This window comes from Pinus tabuliformis, chromosome 7 (genome assembly GCF_031772625.1).
Source record: "Pinus tabuliformis cultivar Carrire ecotype Pingquan chromosome 7, CPIR1, whole genome shotgun sequence".
NCBI classification, from domain to species: Eukaryota; Viridiplantae; Streptophyta; class Pinopsida; order Pinales; family Pinaceae; genus Pinus; species Pinus tabuliformis.
This window is the reverse complement of record NC_142293.1, coordinates 640388824-640411826: the sequence shown is the minus strand read 5'-3', so window position 1 is coordinate 640411826 and position 23003 is coordinate 640388824. Positions and strand designations below refer to the sequence as shown.

The 23003-nt window shown below is 39.1% G+C and overlaps 1 protein-coding gene across 1 annotated transcript in view; it reads right to left on the bottom strand.

Annotated features, from left to right (window-relative positions):
- LOC149249076 (uncharacterized) overlaps window positions 1-8897 on the bottom strand; it is a 33813-nt gene extending 24916 nt beyond the window's left edge. The window contains exons 1-2 of the mRNA XM_089451885.1: window positions 7901-8897; window positions 5646-7552 (exon numbers count right to left, since the gene is read on the bottom strand). Coding sequence (XP_089308011.1) covers window positions 5646-7552; window positions 7901-8897 — 2904 coding nt within the window. The remainder of the gene's footprint in view (window positions 1-5645; window positions 7553-7900) is intronic.
- Between the last annotated feature and the right edge of the window lie 14106 nt (window positions 8898-23003).

The following is a 23003-nucleotide window of genomic DNA, read 5'->3' as shown; positions in this document are numbered from 1 at the left end:
TACGGATAACAAATGCAATTTTTCTATGGAAAATTTTTGTACTTCTGCATTCACTTTCCCCCATACAGTTCTCCCACACACAAACATAGATTGAAGATGTCATTAAGCCTCAATTGAAAATGGAAAATGTATTTTGCAATATATCATGAATCTGGAAAAAAACCAGTGTACGATCGACCATGATTTTTGCTCCTCGAAAAGAGAAACTTGTGTGCACAAGCATTTGCCAATAGTTTTATGGAAATGCAACTCCTTTACGCACTAGGAAAATTCGTTTCTTTGGATAATTTTTAAACTCTTACTCATTTAGAACTTTTGCAGATATAGCTCTATACAAGAACAATTTCCAAAGTTGGTGGCAATTTTTTTTTACTATCCTCAATGAAGAATGTGCCAAACATAGAGTATGTCCAGAAAACATAGAAGTGCACATTTTTCATTTTCATTCTAGCATAACAAAAAACAAAATGATAATCGGAGTGTCCAAAATGAAAAACAAAAAACTGATACATTAGTAGGCAAAGCAACGGAATGACAAATTTACGACTACATTTTTAATCAGCCTAATCGTTATTTATATAGCCTGTTATCTAGATTCTTAATTGTCTCAATGTCTTTGACGCATTATTGATGGCGTACAACCAAGGTAAGTGACAAAAAGAAATTTTTACGCGATCTATATCTAGATACAAAGATATTTCCATAATTTCTATAATAATAAAAATACAGCCAATGCCCCAAAGGATAGCTCAGTTGGTCGATTTCTCTTTTCTAAGTACCATGCCAATTGGGAGGTCACGGGATCAAATCTCCTCGAGACCCTTGGGGTTAGGCCTAACCAGATAAGCCAGTGGGTAGATCCCTTCAGGTTGATCTACCTAGATTATTCCCCGTGGATGTAGCGACCACTCAGTGACCGTGAACCACAATTTAAAAAATAAAAATACAACCAATGTTATTCCCAAATAATTATTTAATTGTCATCATTGTTATATAGATGAACTGTTATCTAGTATATATTTTTAATTGTCTCAATGCCTTCAATGAAATATTGACAATGTACATCCAGCGGAAGTGACATTAAGCAATATAATGCAAACCATATTAGATTACTAAAGAATAACCATAGTTTCATAATAATCACAACTAATAAAAAAAAACACTTGAATGGCCATTATGGCTACTTTTGTATTTAAATGATATAGTCGAAAAACCTTCTACTAGCAGATATTGGTATAAATTGCCACATGTATGTTATCCTTTTTTTAGCTAAATTAAAAAATATTTAATGCGCTTTCCACACATAAGTGTATCGATATGGATTTGTAAATACTAATGATAAAGCCAATATAATAGTCGTCTATCGAAAAATGGAAAATCTTATGACTCTGCAAAAGAATTGATAGATCAACAGAATAGAATAGTCTATAATTGCAACAAGAAAAGTATCGCAACATTCACATAAGGAATATATAAATCTATGCTATTAATTCACAAAAAAGTTAAAGGAATGATTAGAATGAAGAATAGCTTAGTCCCATCACACCAACACGTTCAAAAGAAAAGAATTATGATTACCAGAACACCCTACTCGATCATAATGTTATGTGCTGGAAATATGGGAAAATGATGCACTGCCAATGCATCAGAAATCTTGTTGGACGAAAAAATGAACACTTTGATCAATTTCAGAGGCATTGTCACCATAGCTCATATAGTGGACCAAGGGAATACTACTATTTTCCAACAAGCTTGGATGTCTGCAGCTGATCTCGGTATACCCGATCTGTGGAGTTGGGAGTGGAGGCAGTACATGAATGCATTAATAGAATCACATGTGTGAATAAGGGACGACAAGGATGAATTGATTTGGGCTCCGACAGTGCATGCGGCATACACACCTAAAGATGGCTACCCCATTATCCATGTTGCTCATAAGCCCAATATACTAGAAAGTTGGTGGTGAATGATCTGGAAACTTAAGGCACTATCACGCACGCGCCTCTTCATGTTGGGTTGTGTTATATTATTTCCATGACTAGCTCCCCTAGTAAACTGGGGGTTAGAGGGGGGGTGGAGCCCCCACTTCGTTGCACCAATCGCATAGATGGGGGGTCACAGGGGGGCGGAAGCCCCCCCTATCCAGGGGGTTTGAGGGGGGCAGGTAGCCCCCCTTTACGAGGTCCAAGGCAACGCCCCGGGGAAATTTTTTTTGGACCCTATATTAGGTTGGGCAGACCTACCTATGGTTTTGTGCATGGTTTTCGCACATGGTTTTGGACGTGATGGTTTTCGGTCCATGGTATTGGATGCTTCCGCATGTATAAATACGTATTGTAACATTCAAAGGAACATAATGAAAAAATCAATCTGGTAGTCCCGGTTTTGGGATCTAGGGGAAAATATTTGTGTATATGTGTTTTATGTGTTATGCTCTCGCATTGTTTATTTTCTGTGTTTTAGAATTCGTATGCAGGTAATTGTGTACGGGGTTAAAACCTACATTGATTTGGGCTCCGGCAGTGCATGGGGCATACACACCTAAAGATGGCTACCCCATCATCCACTCTACTTATAAGCCCAATATACAGGAAAGTTGGTGTCGAATGATCTGGAAAATTAAGGCACCGCCACGCACGTGCCTCTTCATGTGGAATATGATCATGGACAAGGCTCCCACAGGCACTAATCTCATGAAAAGATCTTTTCAGGGTCCATCTTGGTGTTTTTTATGTCGCTGGGAGGAGGAATCAAATGAGCACTTATTTCTGACCTACTATCACACAGAATATTTGGGAACATGTGTTGTCCATGCTAAACATCAACCAGAGATGGGAAGGGAACTGCATTAAGGAAGCGTGGAACAGTTGGTGGACTGCAGCACCCACTATGAAAATTTGAAACCTACCTTTGATCCTATGTTGGAATATCTGGTTATGTAGAAATAATATCATTTTCAAAAGCATGCAAATCAGGTGGCCTCTAATTACCTAAAAAATTTGCAACTATTTTAATGAAATCCCAGACGAGGACCTTCCCACCGCGACTCGAACTATCACCCCTGAAGTAATAGATCATGCTCATCCCAGGGCCTACTTTGATGTTCAACACAAGATCAGGGGTGTGGGGGGGGGGACTCCTACTACACCTATCTGATTCACATTTCTTCCACGTTCGTATACGCCTGGGTGCAGGCACAAATAATTATGCTGAGCTCATCTCGCTTCGCCATCTTTTATATTATGCTCTAAACCAAAACTGTAAACATTTACAGGTCTTTGGGGACTCCAAGATTGTCATAAATTGGTTTAATTTCACAACTGCATGTGATTTTCATTCACTCAGGAACATTTTGGATGATGCATTGTTTTTAAAATCACAATTTGATCAGATTTCATGTACTCATATTTACACGGAGCGCAACAAATCTGCGGATCAGCTTTCAAAAGAGGCAGCGCACCAACCCAGGGGTGAATGGCTGATACATGAACAAAGACAGGTACAGGCCTACCAGTACTACCACAGGCCTTATATATAATGGATGCAGCAAAGGGTCGATAGGCCCTAATTTATCATAGTTTTTTTAGGCACTTGCAAAACAGAAAATTCACAGAATAGAACAATTTTTGAAATTTTGTAATATTATTTGTAAACACGTATTGATCTCTAAAGGTCCTTGGGTAATATGTACAGACTTATACTATTTTGATTACTATGGTCACACGTATAGCATATGCCACAGGCATCTATAGCATGTAATTTTCCATATATAGTAGAAAATTACGATTTTTCCCTGGCGGAAAAACACTTTGATCAAGTTGTTATTAATGGTGATATCACATGCCCATATCCTCAGCACATAACATTATAATCAACAAAATGAACAATTTGGTCAATAATCCACCAGTAAAATCAAAAAAATTGGCTAATGATCCATCACATTGATTGAATGCAAGTAATATTTACGAAATCAAGTGTTATTAATGATGAATAGTTTCTATGTTATTTAGAATGAGATAGTAATGTTTATTATTAAAGTCCTTATTGCAATAAGCCAAATTTTCTTATTTAAAATAAAAAATTAATGTTTCTTATTTAATGTTTATTAGACTTTTTGTATCCTCAATTGAACCTTATTATGCGGAAGGTCTATGATTGTGCGAAGTGAAAGATTGAAGGTTTCCTCCATACAATGGATTTCCTCTGCAGTTCTGCAGAAATGCCTATTTACACAAAGATATTGTTTATAGGTGTGGGCATGAATAAAAACAAAATTATTTTTTGTAAATTATGTGATTAACAAACTTGTTTATGAGCGCAAGTGTGCATGAATTATGCAAAAGGTTTGTGATTATGAATGGAATTCCTCTGCAATTCCGCAGTTATGTCTATTTACACAAAGATACCATAAACAAAGCTTTCACTATGTGCAGATTGGTACGGCTTCGTTGTGCGAAACGTTTACTATGTAGAGGAAAAAGTATGTGCGGGAGAACATATGTCTTTTACATAGACGGGGATGCTAAATAAATTGTTTTTCCAATTTGTGTGAAGAAAAAATGTTTTGCGGTAAAATGGATGTGCAAAAGGCTTTGTCTTTTCTAATTATTATTCAGGAACATTTTTTGCAACTACAAAAGTAGTTATACGGACGTAGCTGAAGTCAAAAGACCTTCTACATAATTCATGCGCACTTGCACTCATTCGCAAAATAAATAAATAAAAACCTTGTGTTTTTGTTCATGTCGACACCCACGCATTATCGACTTCTTTTATGCTAAAGACTTTGCTAATTAACTGATTAAAGGTTCTGTTATCATAATAGAAGCTCTCCACTTCCGTAAGTTGTTTCTTTTTGCACAGTTCATTGGAATTATTATTACTATTATTATTTTTTTCCGGGGAAAATAGAGTTCGTAATTTCTATTAAAAAGTTGTTAATAGATATTACATGTTGTAGATGCCGAGGCATATGCTGTAGAGTGGCCAGAGCCACGTTACAAAGAAGTAAGCAAGATATAAATATCCAGAGAGTGACCAGGTGAATACATGAAGCTGTATGTCACCAGAAGATACAGAAACCCCAAAATTCTCAAAATAAAGCCCAAGGCCATACAGGAATATGTACATCCATATGTCCATACAAAATATATACCCGATTAACTAGTTGCTGCTATACAAAAAGTAGCTCCCAAGTAGCAGTTGCAAAAAAACTAATAAGGGGGAGGACCCCCCATCAGCAGGCCGTCGATGTAGGGACGATGATAGAACCTGTGGATCCCAGCTGGTGTGTGTTCTTCGATCAGCCAGTCTCCTAGAGGCCGATCCGCCGCCTCTTTCGAAAGCTGGTCAGCAATCGCATTTCTTTCCCTGTAGATATGAGAAACAGTGATCTGGTCAAAATGTGTTTTTAGAAAAACAATTTCTTCCAAGATATGTTTCAAAGAATATGCATGACAGATAGTTTTATTGTTTGTCCAATCAATCACAATCTTTGAGTCCCCAAAAATTTGAATTTGTCTGCAATGTTTAGTATGGGCAAAATAAAGAAGGTGTCTCAAAGTGATAAGTTCCGCAAAATTATTTGAGCCCGAACCCAGACCCAGTCTTAGGTGAAAAAAATGAGTATCCGATAGGAAAAAAACAATCCCCCCACCACATCCTTGTGGCGGCGCTGCCCCGTCAAAATATGCCCAAGGCATATCCTTATTTATGATTTCAGGCTGAATAATTCTAGGTCGGGTAGGTTTGCTCTCAAAAGGTATTTCATTGTAGGCAGCACAAATGGATGCCGAGAGTAACTGTTTGTTGATTCTACAGTTCTCAAAAATGTAAGCGTTCCTGCTCCGCCAGATGAAACTCGATATCACTGCTGGGAGATTTAAGGCCTTTTCTGTGGCAACCGCTTCCCACCAATTTGTCCAGGCAGTCGGTATGTCCTCGCCCTGCCAATTCTTTCTGATATTCAGTGCCTGTGTGACCTGTTGCCAGATTTCTTTTGTTGTCTCGCAGTGGAGGAACAGGTGGATCGACGATTCTTCATTTCTTTGGCAAAGTACGCACCAAGATGGTCCTGCTATGGCCCGCTTCTTGAGGGCATCCCCTGTAGGTAATTTATTTGCGATTATGTTCCACAGGAGAAGCCTGTTTCTGGGCTGCACTTGGAGCTTCCACACCACTTTCCACCAGCCTAGCAGGCTTGTAGGTTTTCTGTCTTCCATAAGCCTGATATAACCCAGATTGGGTGAGTATGTCCCAGATTTAGCAGGGGCCCATATAAGCTGATCTTCATCCTCCCGAAGTTTGATATGGGTTTCAATAAGAGCTCGTATGTATCCATTCCACTGTTCTGTCCAAGCCTCCGGGAACTGTCCGAGCCCAACATTAATCCAAGCTTGTGAAAATATAGTGGAGCGCTCCCGATCGCCGATCTGTGCTAAATATTTGATGCCCCTGTGATTGAGGTGATGGATCAGATCTCTGGGCAGTATGTGAGCATTCCCCGAACCAGGCCAAGGGTCAAGTCCAATACGAATCTGAGCCCCATCACCCACCCTCCAGAGTAGATTATCTCTAATAAGGGGCATCGCCTTGAGAGTGGCACGCCAGATCGCTGAAATACCTTGTTGATTCCAAGAAGGTCTGCGAAGCCATTCCGTGAAGCAGGATGGCCATATGTATTTGTGATGAATAATCTTAGCCCATAGACTGTCCATCTTGGTGAGGGCCCAGCCCTGTTTGGCCGTGAGAGCAAGTGCAAATTCCTGTAGGGACTTGATACCCCATCCACCCCATTTCTTTGGCAGTGCAATTGTGGTCCATCTGGTCCAAGCAAAAATCCTTCCTTTTTTGTTTCCATTCCAGAGAAAACGGGAGCAGATTTGTTGAATCCTGTTCAAAATGCCTTTAGGGATCCATGTCAGAGACATCCAATAAACAGGGGTGGCCTCCAGGACTGTCTTGATCAGTAGGAGTCTGCCTGCTTTAGACAATAGCCGATGCTGCCAACCTGTTATCCTCCTTTCAATTTTGTTTATAAGCCAATACCAGTGAGTAATTTTATACCCATCCGGCTTCAGTCTAAATCCCAGATATTTGATTCCATCCATCAACTGGCATTCTATGAAAGGGAAAAACTGTCCAGCTAGTAGAGCTTCCTGCTGTGAGCAATGCATCATGGACCTGGTGGATTTCTGCTCGTTTATTTCCATGCCCGTGGCTTTACAAAAGAGGAGCAGAATGTCATTAAGGGCGACGGTGTCCCTGATACTGCCATTCAGGAAGATTAATATATCATCCACAAACAATAGGTGGGTTAGGACAAACTGCTCCGTAATTTTGAGACCACTTATGTCTCCCGTCCTTCTAGCTTCAGCTATAAGCCTGCTCAATCCTTCCATAACAATGAGAAAAAGTAATGGGGATAGAGGGCAGCCTTGCCTTATCCCCCTGGAGATATGAAATCGTTCCGAAGCCGCACCATTGATGAGTATAGCAAATGATACCGAAGTAACACAGCCCATGATCCAATTGATGAGAATATGAGGGAAACCTAGATGAGTAAGTATCATCTTCAAATATAACCAATTTACTTTGTCAAATGCCTTGGCAAGGTCAATTTTTAGGGAGATGCCTTTCAGGTTCTTTAGCTTGATAGAGTGTAAAGCTTCTTGGGCAGTGCCAATAGCCTCTTGAATATGTCGGTTCCTGAGGAAGGCAAATTGCTCTGCCGAGATATGCGAGGATAGGATTGGCTTTATACGGTTGGCAATGATTTTGGCTATGATTTTATAGAGACAGTTGCAGAGGGATATGGGCCGAAAGTCATTGAAGGATGTGGGCTCGTCAGATTTGGGGATCAAGGCTATAAAGGTCTGGTTCATGGGTGGGTGAATGTGACCCGTGATCCTGCTCTCCTCCACCACCGCCAATAGGTCCTCCTTCATCATCTCATAGAAGGCCAGGTAGAATTCCACAGGCCATCCGTCTGGTCCCGGGCTCTTGTCCTTTTTGAACCACTTAAGCGTGCTTTCAAGCTCTTGTTCACTGACTGGTTGGCAGAGATCCTCAATGTCCTCCTGTGCCACGAACCTTGGAAACTTACCAGCAAGTCTGATAATCTCTGGAAGGTTTACAGAATTTGGGGCCGTATAGAGTCCCTTGAAATGAGTGATCCCCAATCTAGCCAGCTGTTGATGAGTGGTTGCCCAACCATCAGGCTCCATTGGAAGCTGCCATATAGTGTTAGCGGCCTTTCTGCCATTGGCAATATTATGAAAAAATTTTGTATTGTTGTCCCCTGCTTTAAGCCAGATGGCTCGGCTCTTCAGGCGCCAGAGTTCTTCCCTTTCCATTAAGATCTTCGATTTTTCCTCAATCAGTTGGCAGAGTTCAGCTTTTGTTTCATCCGATTGATAACCTGTTCCCCATTCGTCTGTTAATTGGCCTATTCTATCTTCCTTATCCTTCAGGTTCTGTTCCTCTCTGCTTCGCTTCAGACGAGCCCAGGTTTCTGACATTTTGTTGAGCTTTTTAAGCCTGTCACAGAAGTCCGAAGCTTTCCTCCCTTCTCTCAACTGGGGCTGTGAGGCCCAGAAATCCGATACCAACTTGATGTATTCTGGGTCTTGAAGATGGCCAGCAAAAAATTTGTAGGGGGAGCGCGGCTTTGGCGAGTTGCCACTGATCTGAAGAAGGATAGGGTGATGATCAGACAGACCCCCGTTGCTGACCCACTGTCTATATAATGGGAATTTCTGTATCAGTGCCTCATGCATCATGTACCTGTCCAGCCTCCTTCCAAGAGCAGCCTCTCCCGTACGCTGATTGTGCCAAGTAGGAAGTTTTTTATTCATGGGGATGTCCACAAGATGCTGGCCATCGAGGAGCATGGACATTTGTTCCGCGATAGGATCCCCTTGTGAAGATATCCCCCATGTCTCCCCAGATCCCAACGAGAAATTAAAATCACCCCCGATAATGGTGCTCTGTGTAATATGTCCTTCAGATAGAAAATTTTGCCAAAAGTCGAGCCTGTTTTGATTGGGTCCATAGATGTTGAGAATTCTGATGGGAAGGCCCAATTCACCCAAAGTGATGTCCATACCAAGGAAACCTCTCCCTCCCCATACCGAAAGAGGTCTGTGTATTTTAGGATTGATACCAATGAGTAGTCCACCAGATCTACCACAGGCATCCAACCCATGCAGGAACCATCCAGGGAGAAAAGAGTGTAGGCAACGAACTGCAAGTTCAGAGGAGCATAGTGTTTCCTGAAGAAAAATGATATCACATCTGGATTCAAGTACCAGTCTCTTGAGAGCCAATCGTTTTTTAGGGCTGGCTAAACCCCTGCAGTTGAAGGAGAGACAAATCATGGGGTCACCCAGTTCTGGGGCTCATTCGCTCTAAGTGCCCTTTCAATAGTGATCTGTCGACCCGAAGCCACATCAGCCACCGCAGATAATTTTGCAGAAGAAATTTGGGATGGCCGGCCTCGCTTTTGTTTCCGATGCCGACCTGGGGAGGATCCCAGTCCTAAAATTTTAGGCCGAGTTCTGGATCTCAAAAGATAATGGTGCCCACCAGATACCATCGGGGAGGGAGGGGAATCCGGGAGACCAGTCTCCGGGATATAGGAAGGGGGGGTAGTTGAGAAAGTAGGGAGGGGGGGATCAATGGGGCAATGGATGGATGGTAAGGAGACACTCTCAGAAAAGGAAGTTCTGAATGCATGGTGCATAATGGATTGCAATTCATTCGAAATAGAAGGTTGACAAGTAGGAATGGAGTTATCACCTGAATGTGAAGATGCCGTCTCCATCGGCTTTGCTGCGGCTTCAGCAGTCTTGGATCTGGTACGCGGCGGCTCAGTTGAAGGCACAGCAAATTTCCTGGATGATCTCTTTTTCCCCCCTTCGCTCGGCCCCTTGGTTGTCGTCTCCTGCTGTCTCGGATCACCCTCCGCATTATTGACATCTGCCATTGGAGTAACAGGAGGTTGTTTTCTGGGACCATGCATGCTCTCCTTGACCCCCCCTGTAACCAATGGGCAGTCCTTATAGAGATGACCAGTCTTGTGGCATCTGCGGCAACGGAAGGGAACACCTTCGTAGTCCAGTATCTGCTTCCTGGTGACATGGTTATGATAGATTTCTATAATCTCCTCCAGACCCGGTCTAGTATCCATATGAACCAAAATGCGAGCCATGGAGCGTTTACCAGACTTCTCGTATGAGCGATCATGCTCCAGGTAGGTGCCTAGGGCGTCACCAATTTTCTTGAAAGCGTATGGACACCAGAATTGCCATGGCAAGCCTGGTAAGCGCACCCAGATAGGGCCAGCCCCAAGTTGTTCGCGCTCAGGATCAAATAAGGGATCCCAGCGTTTAAGGAATACCGGCATAAGCTCAATGTGCCAATATTTGCCCAGAATCCATTCAGCGAATTGATGGTGGCAGAAGTGCAGGGCGAACCATCCTCTGGTAAGAACCATCACCTCGGGTAATTCTTTAAGCAGCGGTCCCCATATCTCCTCCACCCACGCCTTAAGTCTCTCCGCCGTATAATTTCGTCCTCGAACACGACCAACAAGAACCTTACCCGCGGCATCCATAATGTCCGGCAGCGGAGCTTCAGGCCCAAAATTTACTTTGAAACCAGAATAATTAGCTTTAAGGCATCTTCCTTTAGTAACCTTCTCCGAGCGTTTACCCAAGAGGGATTCTCTGAGTAACTTGCGACACGGGTCCGAGGAGCTTTGTTGAGCAGAATGTACCGACTGAACAGGGAATGGCGGGGTAAAGCATCCAGAACGAATAGGGGTGCGAGGGGCCGAGGAAACGGTACCCTGCAGGTTCGGGCCGGAAGTAGGGGGGGTATACGCTGATTCAGCGGCATAAATGAGACCGAGAGGGAGTGAGAGCTAGATGGAGGGGGAGGGGACGGGGGCGGAGGGAGGGGAGGTCGCAATGGTTGATGGAGAGGAGCGTCCAGAGATGGCGACACAGGGAAACATGAACCCAAGAGCTGAAGAGTCGCCGGAGAGAGGGGTGGGCTATCAAGTGCGGCGCCCGGGGTAGGATATTCCGGCCTTTTGCCTTTCCCAGTAGGCAGCTGGTGCTGAGGCCGTGAGGAAGTGCCAGCCGTTACCCCAAGAGCAACGCTACGCGGAATCATCAACGGTCTGGTGGTGTGAGCCCAAATTTCTTGGTTGGGTATGGGGTCCTCCCCATAATCTAACAGGTCCTCCTCAACCATGTTAACTGTCGGTGGGAGCACAGAAGGGTTCGAGCCCGGATCCGTCGGATGCGGGAAACGGAGGTCAGCGCTGGGTGGTTCGAAACCGGGACGGCGGCAACAGATAACGGAGGTCAGCGTCAGGTGTTGGCGAGCAGGGAGGAAACCACGGGGGAGAAGGCAGACGCCAAGAAACCAAACCGCAAAGCACAAGTAAAAGTAAACTGACGAGCGGCAGGTGGTCAGCCCTGCCCTATGGCAGTGGCCCCATCTGTAAAACCTTGGAGGGCCCAGCTGACCGCATCCATTGTCGACTAGCGCGCCAGCTGAAAGAGGCCTGTAGTTCCCGCACTAGGGTTCCGCCATCGCCGTTGCAGAGCCATTCTCTGATGCAGTCTTACTATTATTATTATATATTATTGGTGATATTTTAATCTCAAATATTTCTAAATAATTTTTTAAACATTGTACTAACTGCACACAAAAACTTCGCAAAATGAAATATGTCTGAATTTTTTATCGCAAAGAACACAAACTAGAAAAACCATACTTAAGAAAATTTGTGTATATATGTAATAAGCATATGTGAAATATCATTACATTATGAATTAAAGCTATAAATTTCCCTTCCCACCTGCATTATCTCGCGCATATCTCATTCTTTGTACACCCTTGATTCCACAGAGTTAAATCTGTAAAAGTTTTAAATGAAAAATGGTTAAAAATTAATTTGTCATCTGCGCCCATGTTCTCGCGTACATTACCCTTCCTCCGCACAGCAAAATATTCTCACAAGGAAATAATCACAAGGGGAAACAAAATAATACTAATTCTAAATGTTTTCATAGTTAAATTAATTACGTGTCAACTGCATAATTTTTTTTCTACAACCCTGTTTTCTCGCCCATACATCATTCTCCATATGTCCTTCGAACAATGAATATTTACAGTGTGTGGAATCAAAGCCGGCATTAACGAAAAATATAGAGGCTAAAAATCAATGAAAGTTACATCAATGATATATTTAAATTGCTAGAGTGACTCTGCAAACATAGAGTCAGGGATTAGAACCGTAATTCAACAAGTTTATTGTCAACTATAACACAGATTAAAGTCTATGGAGCACGATTCTAGACTTGTAGAGCAAGAGCTTATTGATTCTTTAGCTAAAATAGCCAGTGCTCTGGAATTTCTCATTAATTTGGTCTTAAATCATACTGAAATGATTACATATAAAGAACACGTCCATTTTGACCTTCTAAATCACAAAATGGCAATTCTGCAATTGAAGATGGAGTAATTGTAATTGGAAAATGAAATGTTAAGTTTTCATCTAGATAATTTGGCCCAGGACAATGAAGAAGACAATAATGAAAGAGATGATGATATCATGGCCATTGGCCAAGGTTTCCCCTCTTCTTAGCTTGAGCCAAAAATTAATGAAACTAACGTCGCTTCTAATATCAAGTATATGTAGTAATTTACATAGTTGTTAGTTTGTTTATTTTTTGGTTGATAAATATAATAAGTTTAGAATAGCTTCATGTCAATCCTTATTTGAATTTCCATGCATGAAATCTATCTATATTGCTATAAATCGACACACATATCCCATCTTCCGCAGAGTCAAAGCTCCACAAAATGAAAATAATAATAATAACAGTTTAAAATTAATATTTTAACATTAATTTCTCTTTCCTGCTGAATAAAGCTTCCAATATAAATGCTCAACACAGTAAAATTTATGCACAATGAAATGTCCCGCACATACCATGTTTAGAGAAATAACATAGACAGAGCAATCACACAACCCCTCGTTCTCCCACACATAACTCATTTTTCAGGTTTTTTATCACCAATACAAAACACATATGCTTCCAATATAACATAAATGCATATGTTCTGCATTTCATAAAAAAATTCATTCTGCACAAAAATTGCACATATTAACATTAAAAGTATAACAATAATTTCCATATGCACCACCCATTCTCCTACACAAACCTACTGTAAAAGCCCCGCACAATGAAAATTAACAATTTTAATCATTATGTTCCCCCTCTACATACTTTGTACTCCACACAGTAAAATCTCTGCACAATAAAACATAATAATATTCTCCACTCTCCTACACATACCTCATCCTTTGTAAACATTCATACAATATACAATATATGATCAAGAAATGTGTAAAAGTATTAGATTTATTCGAGAAATCGAAAAACATACCCCATCTTCCACATAATCAAATCTCTTCACAATGAAACATAATAATAATAACATATTAGCATTAATAGTTTAACATCAATTTCCACATGCACCCCCATTCTCCTGAAAACACATTGTCCTAATAAAAGCTCTACACAATCAAATCTCCCGTACATACCTCATGTTGCGCGAAGATTCGATTCTAGCACCAATGCTCATAGAAATAACACACTGTTAAAGCACTCGTGAAACCCCATGTTCTCGCGCACATACAATTTCACAACATATCCACTGTGCACAAAAATCTCATAGATTAACATCAATAGTTTTACAATTCCCTATGCACCACCCCACATAATGGAAATTAATAATATTAATCATTCCATAAAGATTCATATCTCCTCTATACAACTGTTCTCTCGCACATATTTCATACTCCATTTTGGAAATTTGTAAAAGTATCTTTGCACAATGAGTTGTGTAGCTCCACATAATGAAACATAATAATATTCCCCACTGTCCTACACATACCCCGTCTTCCTTAAACATTCATACGATATATGATATACAATCAGGAAATGTGTAAAAGTATTAGATTTGTTCAGAAAAGCGACAAACATACCCCATCTTCCACAGTCAAAGCTCTACACAATGAAACATAATAGTAATAACATATTAACATTAATTTCCACTTGCACCCCCCATTCCCCTGAAAACGCTTTGTCCTAATAAAAGATTTGCACAATGAAATCCCCCGCACATACCCTGCATTGTGAAAATATTCAATTCTAACTCCAATGCTCAGAGAAGCAACACATTGTCATAGCACTCGTGAAATCCCCCATTCTCCCACACATACAATTTCACAGCAAATCCACTATGAGCAAAAATATCACATATTAACATTAATAGTTTTACAATTCCCTATGCACCGCCCCGCACAATGGAAATTAACAATATTAATCTAAATCTCTACGCAACTTCTCCCCTGCACATAATTCGTACTCTACACAATAAAATCTCCACACAATGAAACATAATAATATTGATCGTTCTCCCACACATACCCCATCCTCCATAAACATTCATACGATATATGATCTGGAAATTTGTAAAAGTATCCCTACACAATGAGATGTGTAGCCCCCCACACCCTCCCCCCCCCCCCACCCACACAAAAGGATCTACAACTGCATTAGTTCTCTCATAATGGGGAAGAGAAATACAACAACAATGTTAATGTTAGTATTAATGTCAGAGCACTCACCGAAGGAATGGCCACTTAGGAAATTAGTTTTTTTTTTAAATCAATTGTCAGGCACTAATAAATACAAAAAATAAAAATCTCTCCACCAGGGGAATTATGTCCCATCGAAAGTTGCTAAGCTAATCAGAAATTAGAAATAATATTTCCAGAAAATTAGAAAATTATTTTTGAATTCATGCAAAATACAAAAATTCAACATATTCCTGAAACTTTGGTTAAAATTGCAAAAAAATAGCAAAATAATGCAAGGTCAATGCAATTTGACCATGAAACAAATGTTATATCCCCTCACAAGATAGGGACTAATAATAACATTCAAGTAAACATACATTGCAAATTGCTAATAATAAATTTTACCATTTTGCAAAGCATTACTCTTTACGAAATATCACTAAAACCAACACTTAAAAACTAAAAACAATTTAAAACTAATATCGGTTAGCCCAAACCCATTTATGTAATCATTGTAATTAATACTCTAATTATAATAAGAGAAAAATCTAAAAAAATTAAAAATCATATTAATTAATGCTTTGATTATATATAAAGAAACATAGTATAATTAAAATATTTTAAAAGAAAAACTTAGTCATCTATTTCTATTTTTTATTATTTTGCCTTAAAATCATCATGTTATTTTTTGCTTTTATATTTTGTCTTAAATCCATCTTGTTATCCCTAATCCATTTTGACTTATCTAATCACTATCATTTTAATTAATGCTCTAATTATAGATAAAAGAAAAACCCAAGACATTAAAATCATCGTAATCAATACTTTGATTATATATAAAAGAAACACAGTATAATTAAATATTTTAAAAGAAAGACATAGTCATCCATTTCCATTTTTATTTTGTCATACAATCATGATGTTATTATACTATGGGGGAAAGAATTTTATAGGAGGTGGTTGCCTAGATCTAATATCCACTTCTCTTTTCACTAGTTAAATGATAGGTTAGGTTCACATTGTAAAAGAGTGAAGATCAATGTAATGGCAAGGTGGGTAAGAAAAGAGACATAAGTATATAGGCATATAGACATTCCCTTATATCCCCTTAATTTTTCCTTGTTATGGTAGCATATCCCCTTTAGGTGTTCATGCTCAATTATTCTTACTTCTTCTTTTATGAACTACAAAATAACATTGCTTACAAATATTAAAAATCACCATGGCATGTATACCTAATGGTGTAAATAAGGCATAATAAAAATATGTATGCCAAACCTTTAAACATATTCAAGATTAAGTTCAAATCATTCCAAAGTGTTGAAATTGATACATTCATCTCCATAAATGCATATCTATAAAGCAAGGTAATTGGGGAAAAAATTCCATTACTTTACTAAGAATGATTTTTAGAGAGGTTAGTAGGATATCTTACAAATAATGAAGAACTTATTCCCTTTTGTGGTGTTACATTCCATGAATAATTCAAAGATAGTTTCCTTCGAGTTTTCATCATAGTGCATCTAATAGTTTCCTTTGAGTTTTGAGCATAATGCATCTAATAGTTTCCTTTGATTTTTGCACATGGTGCATCAAAATGGGCTTGAAATAACTTTTTTCCTAAGACTTTCCCATGTTAAGAGTTTGCCATAAGCCATTAACCAATCAAAGAGTTTTTCTTCTAGGAGGCAATATCCATTCCATAACTTACTACACAGCCTAGAGATCTTTAGGTTGGTAGGAGGAGGTGTTCATATCCCTAATAACACTTTTTTGCTTGCTTATGGAGCCCTATATTCTTTCATCAATAATATATCATCAAAGGGAGGTTGTGCCTTTTATAATATGCAAACGAGAGGAGATTTCCTCTATAAATTTTAGCAGGGGGGATGTAGGTTGACCCAATCAACACTTTTTTTATCTTCTTACAAATCCAAGGTGGAGATATTTACAAGGGCATAAATAAGACCCTTTTGATGTGATCCATTCCTCTAAGATAAAGAGAGTGGCATCATTCTTTATAGGTCATCCTTCCATGATGTATTCTCCATTGCTTAGTTACCAAGAGGTGTGATTTAATAAGGGGGGTCATGACCTTTAGTACCTTCAAGAGTTTTGATCTCTAAATTTCCACAGATATTCCACTGAATAATTCATCACATTAGATATGATAAAAATAATTGAAATATACACTACGAATGTCAAATTTGTTTACATTCCAAATTTGTTAATTATTAATTTTATGTTTATGCATAAAAAGGATAAAATCTAGAAAATAAAGGAAAGTAAAATGCAATTACACACTAAACATAATGAACAAAAAAATATGTTCTAGGAAACCCTTATGGGAGAAAACATAGTTGAAAGGTGAGGTAACTCTACTCTCTTTTTCTAGAATGGAAATAATGCAAGTACAAAGGAGAATGCACTCTCTATGGAGCTACCTGATACTTATGGCCTGATAAGCTACTACAAAACACTAAACCCCCTATGTTAATCTCTCTCACTCCCACTCCAAATTTTCTCTTATATACTATGGAACAAGACACAATCTAATGGAATGGAACCCTTTTTCCTAGTAGCACCTTGGTTATAACATGGACTAATAGTCAACTAGAGGTTAGGTTTGGTTACTTCAACTCTGAACTAGAGTTACAACTTTGACCCTTCTATAGTATTCTTCAAAGTTCACAAGTGGTTATAGATTTTCCATGAGTAATGGGGGCTGACATAGCATCCACTCATGCCATGGTGATAAAAAAAATGGTCGATCAACTCCCAGAAGGCATAAATTTTGCATATGAAGTCTTATTGACATGATTCTTGCACCATTGCAAATATATTTAAGTTTCTAAAAATGTTATAGGGCCCCACACTTAAGAGATAAATTTTCACCCCCAAAAGAACATCATTTCAGGCTTCAAAATGGGCGTAGAAGGTTTCAGACCCCAATTCTTCACATTAGACCACACTAATAAAACTACTCCTATCAGTTGATTCATCCACTTTTCCCAATTTGAAATGAAATGAGATATATGAAAAAATATATAATGATCTAATCTAGATCATGCTTTCCCGTTTTGGGAGGCTTTTAGTCCCAAAAATATTTAATGAATCAGGTGAGGAAATTTTTCCTCTACCTTCTCCCTAAAGTGCCATTTAGCCTTCCCTGGAAGTTGTCCCTTCAACCCAATTTTCGAAAGGTCATGCTACCCATGTCATGTATCTTTGGGCCTCTTCTACAAAATTTAATAATATTTTAACTCTACTGAGGCATATGGAGCTAATTTGGTTATGGAATTTATTACTTGCTCCTCTTCCTGATCTAACATGGAAGGCCCATAGAGTTTGAGATTTTCCACTTTCACTGCTGGGAAAATGTGCTTGTATGAGCGTAAACTAAATTTTTAGGAATTATCTCCCACCTTTCTAGTATCTTGAACCTTTATCTTCCTACCAAGACCCTACAATATTTCCTTATTCAACTATAGACATACTCAATTTCCCACTCTAAATGGCATCTATTTTGTATTGATCATGTTTGGCCTTGTATTTTTCCTAATACTTCTTCAACATCTCCTGTACCTGCAAATGGATTTGCCTAAGTTTATTAACAATTTTTTCTTCTCTTAAATCATCCACTGCGATATACTCCCTCACTCCTCCTTACTACCCATATACAACATCTAAAGGTGAAGGTAGAAAATATCCAAAAAAAAGTTTCAAATGTGAACTTACCAGTAGATGTGTGTACTACTTTATTATAAGAGTGCTACATTTAAAATAGATTTTCATCCAAGGTCTTTGAATGCTTCTGATTATAACCCCTCAAAATCTACACCAAAGTCCTGTTGATTTCCTCTATTTTCCCATCTATCTATGGATGGAATGTTGTAGACCTATTTAACTTCAGCTCCATCTTCTCCCACATTGTACTCCAAAATGCACCAAGAACTCTAATGTCCTTGTCTAAAACAATGCTCCTTGGTATCTCAAAGTGCACCCAAACTTATTCAAAGAAAAAATTTTCTACTCCTTGCCCTTTGTTGGTCCTTTTACGGGGCATGAGAACTCACATCTTATTAAACCTGTCAACTACCATGAACAGGTAGTCGTGTCCTTTCCTGGTTGTTGGTAAGCCTCCCACAATGTCCATGGAAATTCCTTCCCAAGGATGAGCGAGTACAGATAATGGATGGTATAAACCATGTTTCTTGTTACTAGGCTTATTGGTACAATAAAGAATATATCCTCTAATGAACCTCACTACATATTCTTGCATTATAGGCCAGTACACATACCTTTATAAGTTTCCCAATATCCTTCCTACACCAAAATGCCCTGCAAATTTGGAGGTGTGAGCTTCTTTGATTAGTTTGAGTCGATGACCTTTAGGAACACAAAGTGTAACAACCTCAGGTTAATTTTCCATTTAAGGCTCACTTGTGATTAATTATTTATTGGCTATGGAAATTAGCATTGGCAAAAGGCAAAAGGAATTAAATGGAAATTTAATACAAGAAATAAAGGAAAATAAGAGAAAAGGAAAATGAAGAGACAAGAATATGCATGCAAGGGAAAATGGAGGAAAAGGAAAAGAAAAAGAAAGGAAAATGGAGAGATGTCATTCTAGAATTCTATTTTGGGAAAAATAGAGGAAAAGGAGAAGGGAACATGACAGCAAGAGGTACTCTATGGTAAGATAAAGTGAGAGAGAAGTTGGACACCAGGAAGAGATAAGCAAGACACAAGCAAGAGATAAGCAAGGAAAGCAAGGAGTGCAAGAGTAATTGGATCAGCAAAAAGAAAGGGAAGAAATCAAGTAAGGAAAAGAGCAGCCAACATGAGGATGGTTGCAGGTAACAGTTTGCATGTGTGATTATCTTTTTTGGATTTGGACGCATGTTTCATGCATTGGTTTATTGGTCATTTTGTTGTCATTAGCATGGATATTTTCCTGGATTGATAGTGGTGTACAACAACTTCCTGTACCATGTCCTGGATAGCCATGATGTAGTGGATTCCTATTTAGATTGTTGTTAGATCAGATCTGGGTGGAGGTGGTCTTGTTAGAAATAATGGAAACCAGGACACTAATAAGAGGGGAGGTGAGTCAATAGTGTGGCAAAATTATACAGCTTCACAAATTATACTTTTCATTCTCTTTAGAAATTTTTCATGGATCAGCGACACAATTTAATCATGTAAAACATAACATCATAAACATCAAGCACATGCGCAAGATATACACAAGATACCAATTTCCTTTTATTACAAGCTTCAACTTGATTACATCAATGCCCCACAAGAGACTACTTGTAGGTTTATCAGCTGTTGTTGAAAGGAACTTTTATCCCTACTTGTTTATCAGTCTTCGCTGAAAGGGATTGTTGCCCCTGCTCATTTATCAGCCTCTACTGAAAGGGACTCTTGCCACTACTCATTTATCAGCTACTACTAAAAGGGACTATTACCCCTAAACTTTTACGAACACCCACTAGAAGGAGCTACAACCCTTGATCTACAAGCCACCACATGTTAGCTCTCTTGATCCATTTTTCATTGATTTTTAAAATAGAACTAATAGACCTCTTACTCATAAAAAAAAAAAAATTCCCACTGCACTACTCACCAAATCCACCTTACAATCACCTTCAACAATATTGATCAAATCACCAAACTAAATGCATCAAAACCAAAAATCACCTTTGTTGAACACACCAAAGAACTAATCATCAATTCATCATTCACCTATCAGATATGAAATATAATTTCTGATTAACCCTTGATGCACACAATCACTGTGCATCTTGTTGCACCAACAACCTCTCAACCCTCTCATTCATATGCTCGAATTTTGCTTATAATTATATCTTCACTAATATTTTAGATTGGAGCTTTTAGTTAACTTGCGCTCAAATCTTTGCATGAATCTTCAATTTTTTGAACTTCCTTTTGTATGTGCTCTTAACTTATCAATATTTGAACTTCAGTTTTGGGCTTAATCTCTAAATTAAACTGCTAATTTTAGCAATTCTAGCTTTGTTACAAGTTTTAGTAGTGCTCCTTCTATTTTTAGTGACCCTCTGATTATGGTTTGACTGAAAAATTAGTAACTAAATTGTCAATTCCGCTAAAGATTGCCTCAAGTCCCTTTGATCTGCTTTAGCAATTTGGTGCTTTGTTGTTTATATTTGGCTTAACTTCCAACTCTCCAAAAGTTGTCGACTCGTTCATCCAAATCCCAAAGGCTTTCCGTTGCCAAATATAACTATGTGGCCCTTTTTAATTATAGCTACAATTGCTTCCAATTCTACCAAATTTGGCCTTTAGCCCCTTTCGCATTAACACATGTTTGCTTTTCCACCATAGGGCCAGGTCTTGTGACCTCCACTTAAGCCTTCAGGCGCTTAGCTGCTTTAAGGCATTCAGGGGTTTAATTTCTTTGTTATGTGCCCTGCGCCCTTAGTCTTTACTTGTTGCATACAACCTTTGCCTAGCGCTAAGCCTGAAGCCCTATTACCCGACACTTTAAACATTCCTCCACATAAACCTTCTGAGCTCTTTTTGGAGGGCTTAGTTGTAAGTGAGGTCTTCCTTGCTTCATTCTCATTAGTTTTTGACTGCAAGTTGTCCATTCTGATTTGTTTCTACTCCTACTTCCTGACGCATTCATTTTGTGCACCTAAAAAAAAATCCTTTGGGATCATACTTGGAGGATGAGTTGTCTTGTGGGGCTTGTTGCTACAACCAAGAGCCAATCACATCATAGTCGGGCTTAGTCAGCTCTAACACCGCCACATCTTCCCGCGCCTACTAATCTTGTCTCTTTATTTAAGTGTTTCTCTTTAATCTTTTGGGTTGTGACCATCGAGTTAAATACATGTTGACGTCACTTGTACCACATGTCATCCACTGATTGGTCCACGCGTCACTAAAAAATGGGCCATTCGGGTACCCAAAAACACTAAAATTTCTTACCATGTGTCCACCTCTAATTGGACCATGTCATATTGATGTCATCATCCATTGTCATCTACTGAGATCCAATAAACTTATGACAATTATCCTTCCATCTCAGAGGAAATAAGGTCTAATGCCTGGTTTTTCCGCAAATTTCCTTTATAAAGTTTTATAAGGCCCCGGATAATTTCTTTTCAGACTTCCTCTAGGTTGGCTCTCCCTTTGCTTGCTTCATTGTATTCTTTCTGGGCTAGCTTCAACAGGATTTTCTATCAATGTGGGGGCCTCTGCTTAATTTTGAGCCAATAACCATATTTTGTTGCGTTGTGTCAAGGCCACGTCCGTCCGTCAACCGTAACCCCACTTAAACACCTGGGTGTCTGTTATATACCTAAGGGGGATAATATGGGGTACAAAGGGAAGTACCCAAGGTACTAATGTAATAATGGGATGGGCCATAGTAATAAATAAGGTGGTTAACCCATATCATGTAAGGGACCACAAGTAGTTAGTAATAATGTAATGGGCCCATGGTATTAGTTCGATGGTATGAGGGAACCATGGTAAAGACCCATGGTATTGTATGTATGAAGCCTATATAGAGGCTAGAGACTCCACATGGAGGGATGTCAAGGATTATTGTATGAACAGGCATATGGCTTGTGGAGTGTTCTCCTTCCTTAAGGAGTGAATGTATGGTGTTGCCCTACCTTAAGGGTTTGATCAATAAAGAAGCATTTCTATATTCAAATATTTTTATTCTTGGGTTTATTTGCATTGTCTTATATTTTCATATCAGATCTATATCAAGTGGTATCAGAGCACTTTCTTGGGCAAAAAAAAGTGGAGAATTTTCTTTTTTATTTTTTGCAGGATTTCGGGGGCAGCGAGTTTGCAGATCAGATATACACGTTTTGGTGCAATATCTGCAAAATCTAATTGTAGATCTAGATTCTATGTGAAAAAATACCCGATTTCAAAAAAAAAAATCGGTCGAATCGGAGTCCGGATGAAGGAGATATCGCTGATTTAAAAATCAATGGGGTTGTAGACAATTTTTCAGGGCAACGAGCTTTCGGCACAAATCTAGACGTCCTAGTGCAAGATCTATAATATCTAATTGCATATCTGAATTCTTTGTGAAAAAATACCCGATTTCAAAAAAAAAAATCGGTCGAATCGGAGTCCGGATGAAGGATATATCGCTGATCTAAAAATCAGTGGTTTTGCAGACAATTTTTCGGGGCAGCGAGTTTGCGGCACAGATCTGGACGTCTGGTGCAAGATCTACAAAATCTAATTGCAGATCTGAATTTTTTGAGAAAAATTACCCAATTTCAAAAAAAAAAATCAGTCGAATCGGAGTCTGGATGAG